The sequence below is a fragment of the Borostomias antarcticus genome (assembly GCF_949987555.1).
Source record: "Borostomias antarcticus genome assembly, chromosome: 6".
In the NCBI taxonomy this organism is placed as follows: Eukaryota; Metazoa; Chordata; class Actinopteri; order Stomiiformes; family Stomiidae; genus Borostomias; species Borostomias antarcticus.
The window spans coordinates 30,663,162-30,687,711 of NC_140239.1; the positions used below are offsets into that span (position 1 = coordinate 30,663,162).

The 24,550-nt window shown below is 45.2% G+C and overlaps 1 protein-coding gene across 1 annotated transcript in view; it reads left to right on the forward strand.

Moving 5' to 3' along the window:
• LOC311310632 (mitotic checkpoint serine/threonine-protein kinase BUB1 beta-like) overlaps positions 1 to 24,550 on the forward strand; it is a gene marked incomplete at both ends in the record, with an annotated part of 31,665 nt that overhangs the window by 729 nt on the left and 6,386 nt on the right. Inside the window, 17 exons of the mRNA XM_084440142.1 lie at positions 557 to 753; positions 1,192 to 1,333; positions 1,526 to 1,605; positions 2,030 to 2,109; positions 3,893 to 3,968; positions 4,208 to 4,239; positions 4,353 to 4,415; positions 4,526 to 4,569; positions 4,904 to 5,076; positions 5,689 to 5,951; positions 6,611 to 6,748; positions 7,461 to 7,549; positions 8,474 to 8,632; positions 10,663 to 10,799; positions 11,239 to 11,410; positions 11,815 to 11,930; positions 13,827 to 13,947. Of these exons, the coding sequence (XP_084296268.1) occupies positions 557 to 753; positions 1,192 to 1,333; positions 1,526 to 1,605; positions 2,030 to 2,109; positions 3,893 to 3,968; positions 4,208 to 4,239; positions 4,353 to 4,415; positions 4,526 to 4,569; positions 4,904 to 5,076; positions 5,689 to 5,951; positions 6,611 to 6,748; positions 7,461 to 7,549; positions 8,474 to 8,632; positions 10,663 to 10,799; positions 11,239 to 11,410; positions 11,815 to 11,930; positions 13,827 to 13,947 (2,082 nt within the window). The remainder of the gene's footprint in view (positions 1 to 556; positions 754 to 1,191; positions 1,334 to 1,525; positions 1,606 to 2,029; positions 2,110 to 3,892; positions 3,969 to 4,207; positions 4,240 to 4,352; positions 4,416 to 4,525; positions 4,570 to 4,903; positions 5,077 to 5,688; positions 5,952 to 6,610; positions 6,749 to 7,460; positions 7,550 to 8,473; positions 8,633 to 10,662; positions 10,800 to 11,238; positions 11,411 to 11,814; positions 11,931 to 13,826; positions 13,948 to 24,550) is intronic.

The following is a 24,550-nucleotide window of genomic DNA, read 5'->3' on the forward strand; positions in this document are numbered from 1 at the left end:
ACAACTTGTGATGTGTGGTGATCAAACCTAGAGGGACTGATATGCAGAGAGTCTTTGCAATTACATTAAGTTCAGCACAACCGTTAGCTTGCATAGTAACACACCACCCGGGTAACTACCCAGAGACTCATCAGCAATGCTGGTCACACTCACGCACACACAGACACACACCAGTGTTTGCCATGTATCTCCTATGATGTTTTTTAGCGCTTCTTGCTCTGAAAATGTAATTTAATGTAATGTATTGCTTTATAAATGTTCTTAGCCGTTAGACAAATATACTCCAGGAGCTTGCTCCATCGCCTCGTTGAGAGGGGTCAGGGAAGATTTTTTTCCAGCTCACTTTTCTGGCCCCTGGGTGATTACTGTTTTTTAGCTTCCCTCTGGAATATGTAGGGGTGGGTCGTATGCCCCCCTCCCTTGTTCTCTGTAAAGCGCATTGTGTTGCCTCTGGGTATGAAATGCGCTATACAACTAAAGCTTTTGATTGATTGATTGAATGATTGAATGATTGTTTGTTTGTTTGTTTGTTTGTTTGTTTGTTTGTGTGTTGCAGGCCCAGCACAGCATGGAGCCAGACAGCATCTACAGCTACATGCAGGCTCAGGGCATCGGGGTCTCCCAGGCCGCCCTCTACACAGCCTGGGCTGAGGAACATGAGAAGGGTGGGAACCTCCCCAGGGCGGACGCCATCTTCCAGGACGGCCTGAAGTGTGGCGCCCAGCCTTTTGACAAACTGCAGCAGTACCACAAGTATGTGCCTCTCCATCCTACAGCCTGCGACTCGCTTCCTCCGAACCCGGGGGGGAGGTTATGTTTTCGGTGCCGTTTGTCAGCAGGATTACGCAAAAGCTACCCGACCCATTTTCATGAAACTTGGTGCAGGGGTTTAGCATGGGCTGACTTAGAACCCGTTCAGTTTTGGAGCGGATCCAAGTCACAACCACCGGGCCGATCCACGGATTACTGTTCACTGTGTTAACATTGCGAGTGTAGTGATGGGAGTTATTAAACGTGTGAGTACCGAGGTAGAGAAGAAAACATGTTGTAGATGCACACCTGGATTTGGCTTCACATTGGTATTTTAAAAAATCACAAATGATCACATTGGAATGTATGACATGTGAAGTCCGTCACAGGATCCTAGCCTCATTCTCTCATGGTTGTTCTTTACATGGCGGTGTATTTTAGGGGGTTCCAGGCCAGAGCATCTCGTCAGACCGTGGCAGGTGTAGCTGACGGAGCCCGGGGGGAAGAGGAGGAAGGAACACCTCCTCAAAAAATCAGTCGCGTCAACCTGAGGCCCCGGGGGAGGTCAAAGGTTAAGAAGCAGGTAAAGGAAGGGGAGGACAGTACGTTTTTTTGTTGACATGGCTCTTTGAGGTCGTTTGAATTAATAAAACATTATCTGTATATTGTGATTGTACACAATGTGGGCTTAATATAGAAATGCCTGTAAATGTGGTGGAACTGAGGTATTTTCTGCGGTAAGACACATTTTCATATTAGCTTCTCCTCTCAACAGGGAGCGTCCGGCGTGGCGGCCCCTCCCGGCCAGCGAGACTTCCAGTCCTTTCTAGATGACGGTGACCAGACGCTATCAGAGTGAGTCTCACTGTCTCTACGTGGAGCGAAGTGCTGTGTATAACTGCATCATCTTTCAGCTCATCTGGAAAAAGTGGAATCCATAAGGACTTCAAAATCAAATCCACCAGCAGAGGGCAGTAGATTGCTCATAAACCTGCACCACTTCATTCACCACCTGGATGTGATTTTTATTCTCTATTCTTGTCATTTTGACGCTGGTGATTTTCCTTTGCTGCTAAAACCTCTTTGGGGGGGGGGGGGGGGGCGGCAGAAATTCCTCTGCGTAGGTTAAACCCTTAAATGGGTTGTCTGTAAGTCCAGTTGACATGAGCCGACATCTAGGATTGTCACACACATCTAGGATTGGCGATGGCAGCGCCCCGTGATTTATAGCAAAAGGCAACTCACAAAATCCTCCTCTCTCCCCCCCGACTGACCGTAGGTCGGCGTGTGAAACGGACCCAGCGGTGAACACGGTCCCGTCCGAGCGCCGCCAGCCCGAGGACGAGTCCGGCCCGGACCGTCTGACGATGCAGTCGCAGGAGGAGGGAGGAGCCGAGACGCAGAGCATGTACTGCAGGGAGCTGGTGATGGGCGGAGTCGTGGAGTTCAGCTTCGAGGAGCTGCGCGCCGAACGCTACTTCAAACACAAGAGTCAGGAACTTGACGGTAGCTGGTTAAAGGGGCACAGTCACGGTTGTTTCAGTTGATGTTATTTGGATTAAATGCTTAAAGTGGCACTGAAACGGACGTTTGAGATCATCTAACTTCCGTAGTTTGACGTATTTCCGACGCGAACAAGCTATGAGGGCGGGACATCTGTTTAGAGAATTTGATTGGAACATTGACAAGTGGACGGGTTTTAAGAACTTTAGACAGATTCGATAGAAGGATAGCGTTGATTGACGGGTGGATGTCGTGAGATTATTGGCCTAAAATCTAAGGTACCTGTTGTCGTCATTGCACGTGACCTACCGTTTTCCAGGAAGTAAGAAATTATATACTTTGATATAAGATGACAACAAAAGTAGAATTTTGTAATTCTTTTGGCATACATCGTTGAATAGGTGAACACTATGACCAATTATGTGAACCAAAATGGGACAGAATGCTTTTTTCATTTCAGTGCGACTTTAAATTCTGTTTGTAGGGCTTTTTCTTCCGTGTGGGAAACGGCTACACTGATTGATTTTAAAAACACCTACACACATCATTTAAGAATTTAATCCAAATAATATCAACTGATAGGCGTGACTGCCCCTTTAACCTCAGAAGCTTGATCATTTCCCATAGCATGCCACATAAGTGGCATGACTCTGTTAGACTTTGGTTATAGTAGAATGGTGTGGCGTGTCCTGGAATATGCAACATTCTTAATGTTATAGATTTACCAGGATTGAAATGTAGTACCGTTTCACAATTTCTACATGTTCTTTTATTTCTACCTAATAGAAAAATCCAAGCACCTGAGCAAAGTGCAGCAAGAGCTGAGGCAGCAGATTGAGCAGAAGCAGAGGCTTCTTCATTTGAGGGAATCCCAAAAGCTACAGCCGCCACAGGCAAGTGGCACTGACCAGTATCTACACTATAGTTGCATAAATGTGACGTTTGGACATTTATCCATTTATCAAGGGAGAACTCAACTCTTAGCCTGGCATGAAGACAGACTTTCTCGCCTTGCCTTTAGCTACTCCTTCAGCCAGCGTTACAAAACGTTTGCCAAATCAAGTCAGAAGAACGGCAAAAACGTATTTTCCTCCGAGAAACTCTGCTAGTGCATAGTGCATACCTCTTCCATTCCTGCAATAACTGCACTCATGTTTGTTCTAATAACGTTAACGTTACTGCTCGTTGTTTGTTCTAATAACATTAACGTTACTGCTTGTTGTTTGTTCTAATAACGTTAACGTTACTGCTTGTTGCTTCGGGAGACTGTTTTGCCAGCAGCCCGTATTTCCTTCCATTTCACGCATGATCTACCAGAACCAACCAGGTTCCCCATCTCTCCACTAGGGGGCAGAAATGCAGTTAAAACACAGCCCCTGATTGGCTATTAATTGGGAATCTGGACATTGTTCTGGCTGGCTGGAAGTCTAGACTGCCTTTTTTATTTTAGTGAGTAAGTCAAGCTTCCAGGGGGAAATATCTTAGCTAAATGCATCTTTGCTAAAAGTCACTTTTATGTGAAAGTGTTCTTGTTGAGGAATACAGTTGAAGTGCTGTTTTCATGTGTAGATGGGTCCGGATGTCCCCATGGCTGAGACCAGTGACCATGTGACAGCAAGGCCTTCTGGGTCTGATCCAGGCTCCGGGGCTCTGATTGGACAACAGCCCTCTGTGCCCTTCCAGATCTATGATGAATCTGGATCCGACTCCAGACAGTAAGAGATTGAGAAAATTAGGACTTAGAAATCTAATATACTGTATAACCAATACTTAAGATCATAGAATCACATAAATAAGAATAGAAAAGACAACACTGCCTAGATAATTCAATTCACATACTCATGCAACATTTCAGGGAAAAAGGATGGGCAGGACATACCGTTCATCTGATAGTTACTATCATTCAAAACATTGATTTCAGTATCATTTATTGCGTTCCTTTCCCATCTTGCAGGAACTCTAATACTTATGAAAACAACATCTCAGGTTTGTGTACATGTTTTGATTCCCTGTGTATAGAAAGTAGTGGATTTGTATAAAAGGAGCCTTGGATATTGAATTGGTCTGTTCTGACATTGTGTGTCCTCGCCTCATTGTAGATGATGTTTTCCTTCATCCTGGAGAGCGAGCTCTGGGGTTCAAGATCCAGTACCCTGTCCCCTGTAAGGACTCAATAAAACTCTCCAACACATCCTCAGCCCTGAGGGACAGAATGACCGAGACCTGTGTTTGACACCAGAATAAATCACTTTCTCTCTCATCTCCTTTATAGATGTCAAAAAAATAACTCTCCCTGAGCGGGCCCAGGTTTCAAAGGTTTGACTGCTTCTTTTTCACACTGGAATGTTATGTAATCATATACAATTGTTAGCCTATGATTGGGGATTTTTGAGAATTGAAATGTTTCTCTACTTGAGGTGGGTGAATCTAATTTGCAGAAAGGATGTTTATCTTAAGTATACAACTACATAAACAAACTAAGCGCACAGGATTTCTTACAGTATCTTACCCCCAAATCAAAGGGAATAACATTATTTTTTGCCCTTGAATTGATTTAGTACATATTTTGGTCTAATTCCAGACAAGCTTGAGATTGACAACAAAAATCCACATTCTACAATTCCATAACTGCTTTTCTTCAACCTTCTAGAACATTCCGGAGGGAGCCGAGTACCTGAGTGAAGAGGCCATAGTCTACGGGCACAATAACAAGACATTGTGCGCCACCCCCGATGACACCAACGACTTTGCGCGGGCGACCAAAATGGTGTCCACCCCGTACACCGGAACACGGGGTCAGATAATGAACCTGCCAAGCATTAGGTAGCTATCCTGCTGCACTTCCACACTTTTATTTTATTTTTATTTTTTATTTAACCAGATTTTTATTTTATTTTTTTTTAAACAGTTGAGATCGAAATCTCTTTTACAATGGTGATCTGGCCAAGAAGGCAGCAAGTTACATGTCAGTGAGACAGGGTATACAGTACAGATAACAACGACAATACAGCGATACAGTGCAAGAATACAGTGCAAAAAAGCAGACAACAATAAACAATACAGTAAAATACAATGAAGGAACAACAGGTTAGATTAAGGTGCAAGTGTAATATAAAAGCCTATAGAAATGGCCTGTAGTTACTGTAGACATCATGGCAGGAGCAGCTCGTGATGACGAGTTCTAATCTTTTGTTTATAACTTGGTAAAGAAATTAGTCCATTTTAAGATTCATTTGAAGGTCATTCCAGGACCAAGGGCCAAAGTAGAAAAAGCTCCTTTTACCAGTCTCTGTCCGCACTGGTGGCACTTTGAGACACTTTAAATGTTATTGAGATAAAATGCGATGGATATGTCACCACCATCCTAAAGCTGCGTAAGCCCTCCGTCGCTGTCAGTACCAGAGACGTGACCCGACCTCTGACCTCTGCCCCTAGCCCCATCAAGGAGGCCAGCAACGAGGAGTGCAGCTCCATGTCCCCCGCCCCGGCCTCTCTCTCCTCCGTGGGCGTCCAGTTGGGAGGGAAGTCCACCAGTCACCTCAGCAGGCTGGAGGAGAGCCAGGCGGACCAGGAGAGCCAGGCGGACCAGGAGAGCCACGCGGACCAGGAGAGCCACGCGGACCAGGAGAGCCACGCAGACCAGGAGAGACACGCGGACCAGGAGAGCCAGGAGATCATGGATCAGACCTCGCCTTCCCGTCAGTCTCTCTTCACTCTTTCAATCAATCAAAGCTTTATTTGTAAAGCGCATTTCATACACAGAGGCAACACAATGCGCTTCACAGAGAACAATGGGGGGGTGGGCATACGACCCACTCCCTACATATTCCAGAGGGAAGTAAAAAATAAGTATCACCCGGTGGCCAGATAAGTGAGCTGTAAAAATTCTTCCCTGACCCCTCTCAACAAGGCGATCGAGCAAGCTCCTGGAGTATATTTGTCTAACGGCTAAGAACATTTACAGAGCTATAAATTACATTAAATTACATTTTCAGAGCAAAAAGGGCTAAAAACATCATAGATTTTGCCTCCGCCCCCTCACCCTGGATCAACTAATGGCCGAGGCTCATTCTGTTCCGTCCCCTGAGCCTGTCAAAGGCCTGGGAGAGTAAAGTAATGACTCATTATAATAAATCATCATAAATGTCCCGTGGTGCCGAGTAATTTGATTGTCCTGTTGAATACGTACGTATCGCTGGTAGCCAGTTTGATTGTAACTGAATCAGTGTAGGCAGTAAGACGCAAACTCCGATGAGAACAACCGACGCTATTTTTATTCCTTTTATTAAAAAATTGTATTAGAAGTGTACTTCGATTATATATGATCAAATCATGTTTTCTCTGCCTGGCTGTACAGTCCAAAGTCCAGTTGAAGAGCCCAGTTTGAGTGCGAGGCATCGGGTGCTGGATCAGCTGGGTCCCGGGGCGTTACCAAACCTCCACTCACAAGCTGGACCTCTTCCCACGGCCGAAGAGGGCGATGTTCTGCTTCTCGGTATGTCAACCTTGTCATAGAATTTACAACTGGCCTCAAGACCTTTCTATTCCAAACACCTTAAACCTTAGTCCAACCGTTCACATAGCTGTGCTAACCTACAGAATGGCCTCCAGGAGGCCATACACCTAGAAATCTGTCTACACCAGAATAACCATCCTTTGTCCCTTTGTCTCCAAGAAATTGCCGCCTTTTCCCATGTCACATGTCTGTATTCTCAGCCACGCCTGCCATTTCATATGACGTACAATGGGTTAGCCAATCACATCCTGGAAGCGCCGTACCTGTGTTTTGCTTGAATATAAGGCAGCACAAGATCAGGCGGCGGCACTTCTTTGGATGAACCACTCATGTTGCGTTGTCTTGAAGTCCTTGCGCTCGTATGTTTTCTCAATAAACCAGACTGTTTTGAGCGAATCTTGGTAAATCCTTTTGACTAGATCAGTTAAAATCCATTACAACCTACAATCCACTGAATGAGATTCAGAAGGGATTCATGGATGATGCAGTACAGAGGGTTTTCTGAGCTAATATTCAACAGGGCAGAACATCAATAGCATGTTGTTACTTTAGATATATTAACTGATGTTGCTGGATTGAATTGGATTGATTGGTGGCCTGCAGGGATGGTATGATGGATAATCCCACTGAATGGTCTTTTTCTCATGATGAGGAACTGAACTGTGTCTCACTCTTTATTTTGTCCTTGAAGGGAACAAGATCTTCGTCATCTCCAAGATTGAGGACTGTGAGAACTTCTCCATCTACTCTGGAAAGTGTGAAGAAGATTTTGTCCTAAAGGTATGTTTAGGTGTAACAGCTAGCACTTAACAATGCTAAAGATAGAAAAAACATTTTCAGCCGTTGTGTGCGGCGAAACATTTCTATTTTTGAAGTATGCTAAAGATATGTTTAGCTAGAGCTGGCCGTTAAAATATGGATATGTATTAGGGCTGTGCAATAAAATCGATAGTGCAATCACAATATTTCAAGATTTTATCACTTGTCCGTGGTACTGTATTGAGTGAAAATGGATTTAAAAGGTCCTTAAATCCCCTCCGCCTCAGGGTCACCTCCAGGGAGCGGGAGATGGAGTTGTATTCTCAGCTGGATTTGAACATTTTCACTAAATTATGTAGAGTATCGCAATGTTTCGCAATATGGTATCGCAGTGTATCGTAATACAATTGTATCGTGACCCGTATTGTGAGGTCCTTGCCAATACCCAGCCCTAATATGTATATTCCACAAACACACAATATAAATGACATATACATACTAGTAGTAGTAGGCACATTATTGATCTCCGAGGGAGATTACGCGCACACACAACCCTTTACCACTGAACCAGAGCCACGGCTCTATATTTCAAACCTTTATTTATACTTGTAAAGCACTGAGGTTTCCCTCATTCACAGTGTTGACGAGTTCACACAGATACACAAATAACAACAGAACAAATACAATATACAATAATAATAATTAAAAACAGCTACAGGTCGTGGTACAAATGTCAAAAGCCATGGATTTAAACTGCGATTGAAGGAAGTACCTCCATCTTTAGAGTCTGTTGTAGAGTATTCCAGGTATAAGGAGCATCATGGGAAAAAGTAGCTCTACTGAGTTCAGAATGCACTCGATACAGAGAGAACCGGTATAGTCAACCCAGTTGACTTGGGCAACGCATAGTCTAATGACCAAGTGATGATGTCGTTTTGCGCGCAGGTGTATCGCCGCACGGCACACTGGGATTTCTACATCTCTTCTCAGCTGAGCCAGCGGCTGGCGAGGGAGCCCCAGGCGCTGACCTACGACCCCGGTCACTGCTTCCTGTTCGAGGACGGCTGCGTCACGGTCCACAGTCACAAGCAGTGCAGTCTACGGGTCGGTCTGCGTTCTCCCACCTCTTCCTAACTCTGTGACTGTACTTGGACCTAGGGCTGGGTTAAGAAAATCGATTAATCGATTCTGAATCAAATGATTCAGAATCGATTCATGAATCCCAAAATCGATCTTTTATTTAATGAATTAATGATTACATTAAGGAATGAATAGTTCATTCATTCATTCAATGATTCATTCATTTTTGGAAATCAGTATCGATACCCAGCCCTAGTATTGATGTGTTGCATAACTTGGCAGTCATGTAATTAAATTTACAGCAAAAAAAAAAATTAGTAACACTAACCGAATCGATATTGAATCGAATCGTATCGAATCGAATTGAATCATGATAACCGATTCTGAACCTTGTGAATCAGAATGGAATCGATTCTTGAAATTCGAATCGATACCCAGCCCTACTTGGACCACACTGTACCGCAACTTCCCAAGTCAAGTCTTTATCTAGTCAGCAAACACCACACCAGGGTTGTCTACTGAACTTACTGTAGATCGACTACAGGGAGGTACTTTTAATAATTGTGAAGTGTTTTTTCTTTTCTTTTTTTCCCCCAAACTTACGCTAATTTCCATTAGTTTAAACAAAATCAGAGTAAACTGCGAGTATGTGGAAAACGTGTCATCAGACCTGATTTTAAACGCAACTGCAGACTTTTTCTCTGGCTCCATGCAGCAGGTAACGGAGAGGTGGTCTACTGACTACCTCTTCTTCTCTGGTCTACTGACTAGCTCTTCTTCTCTGGTGGTCTACTGACTACCTCTTCTTCTCTGGTGGTCTACTGACTACCTCTTCTTCTCTGGTGGTCTACTGACTACCTCTTCTTCTCTGGTGGTCTACTGACTACCTCTTCTTCTCTGGTGGTCTACTGACTACCTCTTCTTCTCTGGTGGTCTACTGACTACCTCTTCTTCTCTGGTCTACTGACTACCTCTTCTTCTCTGGTCTACTGACTACCTCTTCTTCTCTGGTCTACTGACTACCTCTTCTTCTCTGGTCTACTGACTACCTCTTCTTCTCTGGTCTACTGACTACCTCTTCTTCTCTGGTCTACTGACTACCTCTTCTTCTCTGGTCTACTGACTACCTCTTCTTCTCTGGTCTACTGACTACCTCTTCTTCTCTGGTCTACTGACTACCTCTTCTTCTCTGGTCTACTGACTACCTCTTCTTCTCTGGTCTACTGACTACCTCTTCTTCTCTGGTGGTCTACTGACTACCTCTTCTTCTCTGGTGGTCTACTGACTACCTCTTCTTCTCTGGTCTACCGACTACCTCTTCTTCTCTGGTCTACCGACTACCTCTTCTTCTCTGGTCTACCGACTACCTCTTCTTCTCTGGTCTACCGACTACCTCTTCTTCTCTGGTCGTCTACTGACTACCTCTTCTTCTCTGGTCTACCGACTACCTCTTCTTCTCTGGTCGTCTACTGACTACCTCTTCTTCTCTGGTCTACCGACTACCTCTTCTTCTCTGGTCTACTGACTACCTCTTCTTCTCTGGTGGTCTACTGACTACCTCTTCTTCTCTGGTCTACCGACTACCTCTTCTTCTCTGGTCGTCTACTGACTACCTCTTCTTCTCTGGTCTACCGACTACCTCTTCTTCTCTGGTCGTCTACTGACTACCTCTTCTTCTCTGGTGGTCTACTGACTACCTCTTCTTCTCTGGTGGTCTACTGACTACCTCTTCTTCTCTGGTCTACCGACTACCTCTTCTTCTCTGGTCGTCTACTGACTACCTCTTCTTCTCTGGTCTACCGACTACCTCTTCTTCTCTGGTCGTCTACTGACTACCTCTTCTTCTCTGGTGGTCTACTGACTACCTCTTCTTCTCTGGTGGTCTACTGACTACCTCTTCTTCTCTGGTCTACTGACTAGCTCTTCTTCTCTGGTCTACTGACTAGCTCTTCTTCTCTGGTGGTCTACTGACTACCTCTTCTTCTCTGGTCTACTGACTACCTCTTCTTCTCTGGTCGTCTACTGACTACCTCTTCTTCTCTGGCCCCATGCAGCAGGTAGCAGAGCGGTGGTCAGATGAGAGGTGTGTGGCCATGCTGGCCATCGGGCTGGTAGAGCTGGTCAGACGCATGCACGCCTGCAGCCTCGTCCACGGAGCCCTACACCCCGACACGCTGTTCCTGAGAAAGAGGTACGCCACCTCTTCACTCACTCACTCACTCACTCACTCACTCATTCACTCACTCACCCACTCACTCTCACACATTCACTCACTCACTCACTCACTCACTCACTCACTCACTCACTCACTCACTCACCCACTCATTCACTCACCCACTCACTCTCACACATTCACTCACTCACTCACTCACTCACTCATCGACCCACTCAGTCACCCACTCACCCACTCACTCACTCACATACGACGCTCTTGATTCTTTGTATAGGGGTAACTGCACCATCATGCATGTACTATATAATATGATATAGTATATAGTAGTAATAATAATAATTAATTAGTTATAATAATGATGATAATTATAATCATTAATAAGTTATAATTACATAATACTACATATTATGTATATGGTGGTTTTCATTGTCCCTCCTGTGTTGGGTGCGGCCCTCAGTGAGTCCGATAGCCCAGGCGAGGAGGTGGATATTGTAGCCATGGACCTCGCCTGCTCGGTGGACCTGGAGGTGCAGAGGGATGTGAGGTCAGTGAAGCACCTGACCGTGTCCCAGACCTACCAGAACTACATTACCCAGGGGCTCCTGGCCCCCTCCGCCAGCCCCTACCAGGTACAGCACCTCCCACTACATACCAGACATTCTTCATTTCTTTTTTTCTTTTCTTTTCATTTCTTCTTCAGACTTCTTTCATACCAAGTCACTATGGTTTTGTGAACGCACATACATGTAGTACATTCATTTTAGAGGACAGGTTAGGAATTTCATTTCAAACCTTTATTTATACTCGTAAAGCACTGAGGTTTCCCTCATTTACAGTGTCCGTAATGCAATGTAGCATTATAAGCCATGTTATACGGTTATTTACGATCATATGCTAAATTCCGAACCTGTCCTTTAAATGAATGTCCCCTTAGTACAATATGGTGTAGAGAAGACCGTTGGACACACCGCTGTTCCTAAACAACCACGATTGGGTTCAGAGTGCATGATGTTTACTGCCTTGTGATTGGTAGGTGGACCTCATGGGCCTGGCTGAGACGGTGCATGCGCTGCTGACCAGCAGAAGCATGAGTCTGGTCAGAGATGGATCAGAGTGGACCCTGGAGGAGTACCGTGACGCCAAGCCCAGGTACTGGGCTGTATTTGGGGTGCTATTATCTATCTTGTTAGTGAGGGAAAGTCAACATGTAGGTTAGAAGATCAGTTAAAGGGGACCTATTATGAAAAACTCACTTTTTCAGTGCTTGTGCACATACATTTGGGCCTACAAACACACAAACTGTGAAATAAGAACACCCAGTCATCTCGAGAAAAAAAGAAAAGAAAAAGAAATGGTTAACTAGCCATTCAGAAACGTCCTGCTGCATTTGCGTTGTTTGAACACTTCTGGAGGCATGGACAGAGTGGGGGCGGGGACTAGCAGCTCATTTGCATTAAAGCTTCAGTCACAGAAACGGCCCATCCAACAGGATTGAAACAGAGGGTGTAGAGGCTGCTAGAATGCTTCATCTGAGTGGTATCTTCAGCAAAAATATTCAAATGCATGTTTTGAGGACCTTAGACACCTATATTAACTTGTTGAAAAGGTGCATAATAGGGGATCTTTAAGTCTTTTGCAAAACTCTAACCTAGCACCTGACTTAGGTGTTAATAGGGTAGTTCAGAATTTTGGACATGGAGCCGCATTTATGACTTACTATAATGTTGTCTGATGGAGAACATTTTCAGCTGATTCCATGCTTTCTCTCATCTGGGCGTTAGTGGCATGCTAATGCTAACGCAATCGAACCCAAATGGCTAGCATTCGAAGAAAACTCACAACTCCAAACAAGTAAGAATCTCCAGATAAGCTAAACTCCTAATCAAAGTCAGACATATCTCTTTCGAATGTGGCCATTGGAACTTGTTGTGTTGATAGTAAGAGAATAGTTCAGTCTTCTGCTCCTTGTTGTTGTGAAGACGATAGTTCCGGCTAATTTTTCTGTCCAAAGTTATTCGTTATTATTTTTGCTGAAAAAAACGTGCTTCGTCCGCATTAGCTTATCGTTATGTTGGTGAGTGAATCAGCTGACTTTATATCCATTGCACGTAAATTCAAAAATTGACCATTTTAACTGATAAGATGAATGGGTTTGAATTCTTAGTTAAACGGTTAACTGTTAACATCCCCACAGGACTGCAGGATGAATATAGAGAGAGAGAGGAAACGAGAGAGGGAAATGAGAGACAAGATAGAGGGAGAGAGACAGAACGACAGGTAATTGAGAAATCAGATTCCTCATCTTTGATCTGGATGCACTGTGGAGTGTGAGTTGTCTTTGAATGCGAGCCGTTTCTACGGCATTGCGCTAGCATTAGCATGCCGCTAACGCCGGAACGAGAGACGGCGTGGAATCAGCTGAAAATATCCTCCATCAATCAACAACATTATGGGTAAGTCATAAATTAGGCTCTATGTCCAAAAATTCTAAACTACCCCTTTAACATGATTGAATAATCAAAAGACAACCTTTTGGGTCTGAATAAACCAAGCTCTTGCAAGAATATGTTGTTGTATAGCTTCCACTGGTACATGACTTGGCCTCTCTTACTCTGAAAATGTAATTTAATGTTATTTATTGCTTTATAAATGTTCTTAGCCGGTAGACAAACATACTCCAGGAGCTTGCTCCATCGCCTTGTTGAGAGGGGTCAGGGAAGAATTTTTACAGCTCGCTTATCTGGCCCCTGGGTGATTAGTTTTTTTTGCTTCCCTCTGGAATATGTAGAGAGTGGGTCGTATGCCCACCTCCCTTGTTCTCTGTAAAGCGCATTGTGTTGCCTCTGGGTATGAAATGCGCTATACAAATAAAGCTTTGATTGATTGATTGATTGATTGATGACTAATCAGGCTGATTGATTGATTGATGACTAAACTTAAAAGGTAAACCCATACAGCAAACTGACATTATTACATCTGAGGAAGTTTAAGAGGAACATAACATCGCTGAGTCTGCCTCTAACTGGTTCATATGTCTCTTTGTAGCGGTTCCACCAGTAACGTGTTCTGGACCAAGTTCTTCCGGACCATTCTGAACCCTGGAGACAAGCCTTCTGTATCTGTCCTAACTGAGCTGCTTGGATACATGAAAAAGGCCGACTTTGGCGTCCCGTTGTCTTGTTGTATATAGAAGCGCACGGACGCAGTGGCCTGCTGCTCCCTTAAATGTTTATTCATTTCATGTGGTCATTACTACTTGTTATCACAGCAATGACAACGTTTAAAATCTTCTTCCTGGTTTCTGCTAAATTGCCTACCCTTCCTACTTATGTATCTGTCTGTTAACCTTTTGTATCTAATTTGTTAAATAAAGACTGAATGAAATCTGTCTACAGCATGTATTAGTGCTGCTGTTTGTAGTGTTAAGACACGTAATGGAAGAATGAAATGAGAACAAAATCCGTTGCACCACCGTGCCATAAACATGTGTATATCTCATAATAACCCTTTCTTTTATCAGAAGACAGTTCATATTTGAAAAAGCTTTTTAAATCTCTCATCATGAATCCTCTTTGTCAGAGAGGGCATTGTTTTTGTGTAGGATGTATATCACATCCTGGCCAGGAGAGGGCGCTGCAGTCGCTGTACAATGTTCAACACTCAGAGAGTAGCACGTGTTCCGTTTCTCTACACAATATTTGACCTCTTAGACAACTCGGGGTTTTAAAATAAAACATTTTGTTCTGTTGAACACCGATCGATTGTACATGGAAGTTAATGGTGTAGAAGGGCACTCAATTCCACATGTAAACAACAGAACTTAACCAATAGAAGGATTACATTTATTTTGTAGCTGAGGTACTGTACACCCTCTCAAAGCTATCAGGGAGGTCAGGTCATCCGTTCGCCCAGTCCCCTGCTCAAGGACTGCTTCTGTCTGGACAGGTGGTGAACCACGCCAGCGTCTCACAGCAAAGTTAATATTTGACGGCAGAGGCGCCGCTCGTTTGCAATTCAAATTCTCCCTCCTTAGAATGCGGCGAGCTCGAGAGGAGGAACAAGCTATGTCATTTCTTGAATTGGTGTCGCCAAGATGGAGTGCCTTCTCCATTTCCCTCTCCCTTATGTTAAAACACGTCTCATAGTCAGCAGCCAGACGTGGAGAAGCGGGAAATGATTAAACTGACTTTGGCAGGTGGGTGACTTTTTTCTGTGGGACCCCGGTGGTATGTTACTTCTAGCCGGAATGCTAATTGATGTGCTTTTGTGTGGCTCTACATGAAACACTGGAGCTGAGACAACATGCCCCTGTGGTAACTATCCTCAGTTTTCTCTAGTGATTACTCATGCCTTGTGGGCTACTGGCTCTGCTCTCAGATACTTTGTCTGGCGCTGCCTCAAGTGAGTCAGCCAGCGGCTCCCCACACTTGCCTGGACCCATCCTTCTTCCACTCAACAGTGAGTTTGTAGACTCTTAACCGATGCGACTGGAGGGTGCTTGAGCTCTGGGCTGCTGTGCTGTGATGTTTTAAACCTCTCATTATGCAGAAGCTTTTAGGCTAGATTTGCTTTGCCTTGAAGCTGTTTTTTTCATGGGAACTTGACATAAAGTCAATGAAAAGACAAGTGGTAAATTAAAGTTAGGACAAATGTATTTTGCGTTCTAAAGGGCTTTTATACGCCCTTCCCAGACAAAGACATGTTCTAACAAGTGACCCTGTTAAGGCGAGCTCTGGCTCTTGGGCTGTAGGATACGGAGTGTCACTCAGGGCCACAACCTCTCATGCTCACTAGGGGGGAATGTGGATTTGGTGTCACCTTGGTGTCGCGTCTCCGTACTGCTTGTTGACACACCTGAACGTGGGACCTACGTTGTGATTGTTGTTATTGTGATTGTTTATTCTGCATAGAAAACATGACCTGAACTCTCTTGCCAACTTCAGATTTATGGTTTAAAAAAATAAGTTGTAAAAAAGCAGAAGTAGGAGTCAAACCAGAGACCACAGACATAAACGTTATTTATGTTGGGAAATCTGCACCTTTTAAAAGATTTACAGGTTAAATTCTAACTACAGTCACAGTATAACTACAGTACTGTCTCTAGACGAGTGGAAGAGTCTAGAAGCAGAACTATCTCTAGGCCTTGACCCCTCTAGCATGTGGGAAGATTACTAGACAGTACTAGATTACCAGCCAATCAGCTGTGAGAGTCACAGGGGAGTTGGGTGTGGGAGGGGGGGAGGGAAGAGAGACTTGCATGGCTAATGACACCCCAGGTGGGATGTGTCTTTCTATAGCCTCAGGTGACCATAAAAATCCTCCCACCCACCCCCTTTTCATCTCTCTCTCTCTCTCTTTCTTTCACTCTCTTTCTGTCTCTCTCCCCCTCTCTCTCTCTCTCTCTCTCTCTCTCTCATACACAACACAACCACACACACAAATGTACATACTTTTCCAACATGTACTGTAGCTACTAGCAAAGAAAAGTAAACATGCAAAGTAGTTAACCAAACAAACTAAGCCCCATTTCAAACTTCCCTCACCCACCAGCGAGGCAGTGCTCACACTACAACCGGGACACAACCCTTATCACACTTCCAGCCCTGGCAGCGCCACACGAGCGCTAACTCAGCCCCGTTCTGATGAGTCACCACACGCTGAGCGAGCTAAGGCAGCTATGCGCCTCGGCGCTGGAGGGTAGGAGCACACTTGACCCCTGGAAACAAGCAGGAGCCTGCTCGGCGCGGAGGTGAAACCAACAGCACGCTGTCTGAGAGAGAGAGAGGGAGAGAGAGAGGGAAAGAGAGAGAGAGAGAACACACTCGCTCCAAAAAGGAGAGACATCCATTAGATCAATCTAGACTGAACTGTAGACATTTTAATCCCCCCCCCCCCCCCCCCCCCGATTTCCCATTCATCCTTTCTTTACCTTTCAGAAAGAAGGTAGGAAACCCGTTGGGTGGGGGAAGGGAGGGAGGGAGGGAGGGAGGGGTGAGAAGAGAAGGGAGGGAGAGAAAAAAAAAGAAGCTCCACTCCTCTGACAAAGGGATAGGTGAAGAGGGGGAGGAGAGAAAGAGGGAGAGAGGAGTCAGTAACAACCATGTGGCACACGGGGACTGATACAGGAGAGGACAGGTAGAACGGGAGGGGACACCTGAGGAGAGGTCACCGCCATGCTCGGAGCGAGAGGGCACTACCAGCTGACTCTGACCGATCCGTTCACCTGTGACCTCTCACCTGTACGGGGTGGAAGATAACCTACCAAACAGCCAGGTAGGTCGTGGGATGAATGGGAGCTCTATGTGTGTGTCTTATCTTGTCTAACTTACTGTGAGACTGCACTGTCCTGTCTTTGAGACTGCCCTGTCCTGTCTTTGAGACTGCCCTGTCCTGTCTTTGCCCTGTCCTGTCTCGTCCCTGCACCCTGTCCAATGTTGTCTCCATGTTATGCACTGTGCCCGAAAGCAAATTCCTATGGCAATAAAACCAAATTGTGATTCAGCGGTTTCATCGGCGGGCGATTCCTGTGGGAAAGTTGAGGGCAGATCAGAAACGTGGATGAGGCTTGCTTGTTTTCCTGTCATATTCCTGGACGAGGATAGGTGAAACCCCTCGTCCAACGGGATCGTCCCGTCGCTGAGTTAGGAGGGACCTGCTCTTTGCGTGGGAACCCTCTGGCGGGCTTTCTAATGGTCGTTTCCGACTTGTGGACAATACAGGAGGCTGCTGCCGTGAACTCTGAACTCGTTGACGGCGTAGCGCGTTGTTGTGTTTAGGAAGTAGAGCTTTGTCGTCGGTCGTAGAGAGGGACTCTTGTAGCTGTATGTGCTTCCTGTGTGAGACGAATCATGAGAGGTTTTAGCGTTAAGAAGACGCTTCGTGACGTCACTGAGACTGATAAATGTACATGTTTAATCTCTGGGCAGATTGTGTGTGTGTGTGTGTGTGTGTGTGTTCAGAAGAGATTACCACTCATACAATAGGTAAAGTGATACATTTCAATACAGGTTTTAGTCTGGATCTATTTTCACTGCAGGAGTAACAAAAGCCAGAGACAGATGACTGGTTGGTTCATACTGTAAATACTGTTACATTGTTGTGCTTCGTATAGGTTTGCAATAAGCTGGTTATTAATACTAAGATACTGTAGGCACCATGGTTAAAGGGGTAGTGTGCTATTTTGGACATTTAGCCCTATTTGTGGTCTGTCTATCATGAACCTGAAACATGGAGACCATCATTTCACTGGTCGTTCCAGTATTGAGCTAGCTGCAGTTTTTATGCAGGGTCTCACTGGGCTACAATGGAAGTGAATGGGGCATGTGTGAATGTGTTGGGAAAACTATGATAAAGTTGTTTTCTGAGCACAGGGTGTGATCTTACCAGTCTCAGTATGCTCTCCTGTGGAATGTATCACAATCTGAATGTTTTTACATGTTTGGCATGACTTGGACATAAGCGTTACCCTGGCGCTTGTTTTCACTGCTGCCATGGAGGACTATGTGCAAGTCATGCCAAACACCTACAAATGTTTGGATTGTGACACACTGGAGAACATACAGAGACTGGTAGGATTACACCCTGTGCTTCCCGTCTCAGAAAAGCACATTTATCATAGTTCTTCCAACACATTCACACATGCCCCATTGACTTCCATTATAGCCCAGTGAGAGCCTGCATAAAAACTGCAGCTAGATCAATACTGGAACGATCAGTGAAATGATGGTCTCCATGTTTCAGGTTCATGGTAGAAAGACCACAAATAGGGCTTAATGTCCAAAATAGCGCACTACCCCTTTAACCCAATGGGGATGCACCTGTATTGCTGTTGTCGTGTCCCTGTTACTGTGCATGACCACATTGCTGATACACCTGTGTAGGCTGGTTCAAAGGTCACCTGACGAGGTTCTACAACTGACTCTGGTACGAGCAGACGGGAGAAGGGCCCTATAGATATCCGAAGGGCCCTATAGATATTCAGATGTACATGTACGTGTCTAACTACATCTGCAGTTACAAGCTATCAGCACACAGTATCAATGTCTGTTGATGTGCAATAACTGATAAGGTTCTGGCTTAAAGCCACAACCCGCTGTTGCCACAACTAGCCGGGCTATTGTGTTAGTGTAATAACAGACGCCTCGGAATAACACTCGCTCTGTTAGCGAGCGGAGCGAACGCAGCTACGGCTACGCAGGGCTGCAGGGTGCCGTTCGCCAGCAGGGAATTATGGGTTTGAGGTTTGAGGCGAGTTCAAAGCATGCTGGGGGAATCTCCGGATCAGGAGCTACAGGCACTCAGAAGAAGTCATCTGTCTCCAGCGTGTTTCTGGATGTTGTTTCAGGCAGCTGGCAGTAAATGTCATCTATTTGGAATCATAAGACTTGAGGAGGTGTCTGGTCCTGCTCGTGTCAGACTCACTCTCCTGGTATGTTCCAGTAGTCACACCCAACAACGATTACTACAGCAAAGCATTTAAAGGAAATCCTTGTTTATCCTATGAGACATGTTCTAAATCCTGCTATTTGTTAATAGCCAGATAGCATTTTTGTCAGTATTACATACTGTATTCGTTACTAATTGGTTTTTATCCTACATATAATGACGTGTGAACAGTGACAACAACAAGGGGAGTTCAGATTGAACCTACCGGCCTCTCCCTGCACTGGGACAAGACCACAATTAGCAGTAAAAAAATAAAGTAATTTGGCTCTTATAGTATCATAAAACATGCTGTTGATTAATGGGACTAGGCTACTAACAATCCAGGCGTGTCTTCAAAGACTGACACACATTTCATTACATCCGTTTGCTTCTCATAAACGCTGAGGACCGTCCTATCGGCCAGATGTTGGAAAGCAGAGAGGAGTGTGAGTCTGTGAGAACGCAGAGCGGCACGCCACACCTGCTGGTCGACCGTATGGCTTGTTGGCATGGTAACGCGCAATTCTATTATGACTTGTTTATCGCCATGACGCTGGCACGGCGTGCGATCAATACTGTTGAAAAGACGCACAGTGAAGGAACTCTGGTATGAATGTACTTGGAAAGCTAGAAACACTGTAACTCTAGAAGTATTGAGAATTATCAAAAGGTATTCCAACATTTAAAACATTTGTAGTCAAAATGAAGATACTTAACAGAGAGGGGTCACCAACACGGCCATATTGAGTCTATCTGTCTATCTCCACTTGGCTGTGTGGATAAGGGCCACTCAACGAGAGTCGACAGGAAGTTTCTCTTATTTGAATTAATCTTTTTTTCAAATAATTCCAACCGTTGAGGAAGGGCCACTTATATTACCAACAGTGACACAAACACAAAGAATAAGGAGTTTAAAAGACAAGATGTCCCAGACGGTTTGTTTTTGAACCTGTTTGGTCAGTCAGAATCGCTGGTATCCTCGGTGAGAGGGCGTTTCTCCTGGGGAGGTTGGGTATCTCCAGAGAGGTTGGGTGTCTCTCCCTGGTGAGCTGCTAACGGGCTCATATTCCCTCTGGGACTCATCCCTGGATATCTACCCAGGGGCCGTGGCTCGTCACATCAAAAGAGGAAATAGAAATACTGTTGAGAAGCAACACAACAACTCCTTGAGAGAATTCTATTCTATTATCTGCTCTGGTGCAGTTCTAAGTCCCAAGTCACAGTTCTAAGAAATATTTTACTCACAGCAAATTCATTGAAAAACATGAATTACACGGGGAAATAGCCGGCCATGGTTAGAGAATACCCCGGAGAACATTAAAGAACGTTGATTTGCATGTTTGAAGTTCTCAAACGTGTCTGCAGTAATGGGAAAACATGAACTTGAATTTAAACTGAATACATTTTCAGAACGTTGCTATTTCACTCAAGATGGTTCATCCAGGTAATGAGAAGAGTGATTCAGACCACAGGGTTTTCACATGGAGGCTGATTGAGGTTGGTGTTGTACAGTATCTGTGTGTGAGATATTGGTAGCCTGTATGACTCACTCTGAGCCTACCCATAATACACCTACAATACATGCTCCTCTGACTATGTTCAAACAGCTGTGTGATCAATTTGATTACCTTACATTATCAATCAAAGCTTTATTTGTATAGCGCATTTCATACCCAGAGGCAACACAATGCGCTTTACAGAGAACAAGGGAGGTGGTCAGACGACCCACCCCTACATATTCCAGAGGGAAGCAAAAAACCAGTATCATTATTATAAGATCTATCACACTGCACTGTGAGATCCATTCACCCAATGCATGATATATGTTAAAGTGTACTGGATCACTGCTATCATCCCACTGTACATCCCCATCTGAAGTATATTCCACTCATCAGTACCTTCGTCAGCCTATTAAGAGCAAGAGACGGGGTCTTTTCCTGCAGCCAATGAGTGACATGATTGTAGATCCCATTTCGTGTCACTCTATATCCTCTACCACTCCTACAAATCAAACAGCAGAAAGAGAGAGCAGATGGACATTTGGTGTCTTCTACATGTCTCTCGTCCTCCCTACCGAGTGAAACAGCAGAGGAGGGGGTGAAATGGTAAATGGACTGCACTTGTATAGTGCTTTTCCACCTTAGCGGCACTCAAAGCGCTTTACAATGACCTCTCATTCACCCATTCACACACCCATTCACACACCAATGGCGGTAGCTGCCATGCAAGGTGCTAACCTGCTCATTGGGAGCAATTTGGTGTTAGGTGTCTTGCTCAAGGACACTTCGACATGTGGACAGTCGGAGCTGGGATTCGACCCGCCGACCCTACGATCATTGAACGACCCGCTCTACCAACTGAGCTACAGCCGCCCCACAGTCTGTGAAAGACAGACTGAGGGACAGAGGACAGACAGACTATTCTGGGCTGATCCTACTGAAAAGACACTTGTTTTCAATGAGGATTTCCAGGTCTTCATGCTTGTTCTTCTGTTCACTTTCTGACCTGATTGAACCGACATCCTTTGGAAATGTTTCTGCTTCAGACAAGCCTTGTTTTTTTTAGATATTTTTTTTTAGGGCTTTTCAGCTTTAATGGGACAGGACAGTTGAGAGAGACAGGAAACATGGGAGAGAGGGGGGAGGACATGCGGCACAGGACCCGAGCGGGGAATCGAACCCCGGTCCGTGGCGCGAAGGACTAGCCTTCATATGGTGCGCGCCTTACCTGGTGAGCTACCGGGGCACAGGACCCTACCCACCCCCCAAGCATTGTTTTGAGATCACGGGGAATATTAATGTTCTGGTCCAGTAGCTCTTTCTGGGTTTCTTTTTGTTCATGTCAGATCTGCTGGTGATTCTGGGCCATATATGGGCCGGAACTAAGCCACAAGGGCCAGATCGGGCCTGTATATGGCCCAGATCCGCTTGCTATCTGGGCAGGGATGTTTCTATATCCTGGTCAGAGCTGAGGGACACACCTGGGGGGTTCGTGGGACTTGAGCCGGTGTGGCTTCCTTTCACCTTGGTGTCTGTGTGCACATGCGTTTTACTTTTAAGTATATAAATATACAAATAAAGCGGGTAACACTTGATATAGTACATTCCAATATCAGTTTAATTTGTTGTATGTAAACATTATATTGAGAACCTTACCTGCTCTGCTCAAGAGAGCCAAACCTTATTCATTAACACATTATATAATGCAAATATAACATGCAGTGAGCATATCTGTGTAGAAAATAATCATGCAGTATTGTGTTTATAGTTTTTCTGAATGTGATGTAAAACGTAATCCAACCTCTAAAACAGTAGTCATTGCATATAGCATTGCCTATAGCATACTGTATATAGCATTCTATAAACAGAAGGCTACACCGTATACAGAAGCAGGTTTATGGTTATAGTTAACGTCTTATCTTGATGTCCCAGTTGCTACCCCTCCCTCGTTCTTTGATCTCTCCGTTTACTTTCCATCCCTGTGTAAATTGAATGGGCCTACTTTGGCTCGGCCCGGGGGAATAATTAGGACAGCCCTGTGAACGCTGGGCCTCATGCAACGTGTTGCCAAGCACAACAGAGCAGACGTGTGTGAGAACAGGGTGCTGCGTTTGACCCATATCCATCCCTGCTCATCTAGTTTCTGTCATAGCAATAGAAATAGCTGTTATATACACTAGTTCTGATACCCGTCGAAACACTATGGACACCGACTAAATACTGTACATCTGCTCACTCTGCAACCCTCCATCCAATCAGCTTTTATCTGTTGGTTCTGATACCTGAGCAATTCATAATTGGTCATTTAGTCCATTACATGCTTGTCTCCCCCACTGAACATAGCAGACATGTTGTCCCATCTGAATGATACTGTAGCTTGGTTGGGCTACTGTTTGCGAGCTTGCTAGCTGCTACTATTAGGTGGACAATAGAACACACTAATGTTGGGCAAAGCTGAGCAACAGGATGAGGCTGGTGTGAGGTAGTAGTTGAGTGTTTGTATCAGGGCTGGGGTGAGGTAGTAGTTGAGTGTTTCTATCAGGGCTGGGGTGAGGTAGTAGTTGAGTGTATCAGGGCTGGGGTGAGGTAGTAGTTGAGTGTATCAGGGGTGAGGTAGTAGTTGAGTGTATCAGGGCTGGGGTGAGGTAGTAGTTGAGTGTATCAGGGCTGGGGTGAGGTAGTAGTTGAGTGTATCAGGGCTGGTGTGAGGTAGTAGTTGAGTGTATCAGGGCTGGGGTGAGGTAGTAGTTGAGTGTATCAGGGCTGGGGTGAGGTAGTAGTTGAGTGTATCAGGGCTGGTGTGAGGTAGTAGTTGAGTGTATCAGGGCTGGTGAGGTAGTAGTTGAGTGTTTGTATCAGGGCTGGGGTGAGGTAGTAGTTGAGTGTATCAGGGCTGGTGTGAGGTAGTAGTTGAGTGTATCAGGGCTGGTGAGGTAGTAGTTGAGTGTTTGTATCAGGGCTGGGGTGAGGTAGTAGTTGAGTGTTTCTATCAGGGCTGGGGTGAGGTAGTAGTTGAGTGTATCAGGGCTGGGGTGAGGTAGTAGTTGAGTGTATCAGGGGTGAGGTAGTAGTTGAGTGTATCAGGGCTGGGGTGAGGTAGTAGTTGAGTGTATCAGGGCTGGGGTGAGGTAGTAGTTGAGTGTATCAGGGCTGGTGTGAGGTAGTAGTTGAGTGTATCAGGGCTGGGGTGAGGTAGTAGTTGAGTGTATCAGGGCTGGGGTGAGGTAGTAGTTGAGTGTATCAGGGCTGGTGTGAGGTAGTAGTTGAGTGTATCAGGGCTGGTGAGGTAGTAGTTGAGTGTATCAGGACTGGGGTGAGGTAGTAGTTGAGTGTTTCTATCAGGGCTGGGGTGAGGTAGTAGTTGAGTGTATCAGGGCTGGGGTGAGGTAGTAGTTGAGTGTTTCTATCAGGGCTGGGGTGAGGTAGTAGTTGAGTGTATCAGGGCTGGGGTGAGGTAGTAGTTGAGTGTATCAGGGTTGGGGTGAGGTAGTAGTTGAGTGTATCAGGGCTGGTGTGAGGTAGTAGTTGAGTGTATCAGGGCTGGGGTGAGGTAGTAGTTGAGTGTATCAGGGCTGGGGTGAGGTAGTAGTTGAGTGTATCAGGGCTGGGGTGAGGTAGTAGTTGAGTGTATCAGGGCTGGGGTGAGGTAGTAGTTGAGTGTATCAGGGCTGGGGTGAGGTAGTAGTTGAGTGTTTCTATCAGGGCTGGGGTGAGGTAGTAGTTGAGTGTTTCTATCAGGGCTGGGGTGAGGTAGTAGTTGAGTGTATCAGGGCTGGTGTGAGGTAGTAGATGAGTGTATCAGGGCTGGGGTGAGGTAGTAGTTGAGTGTTTCTATCAGGGCTGGGG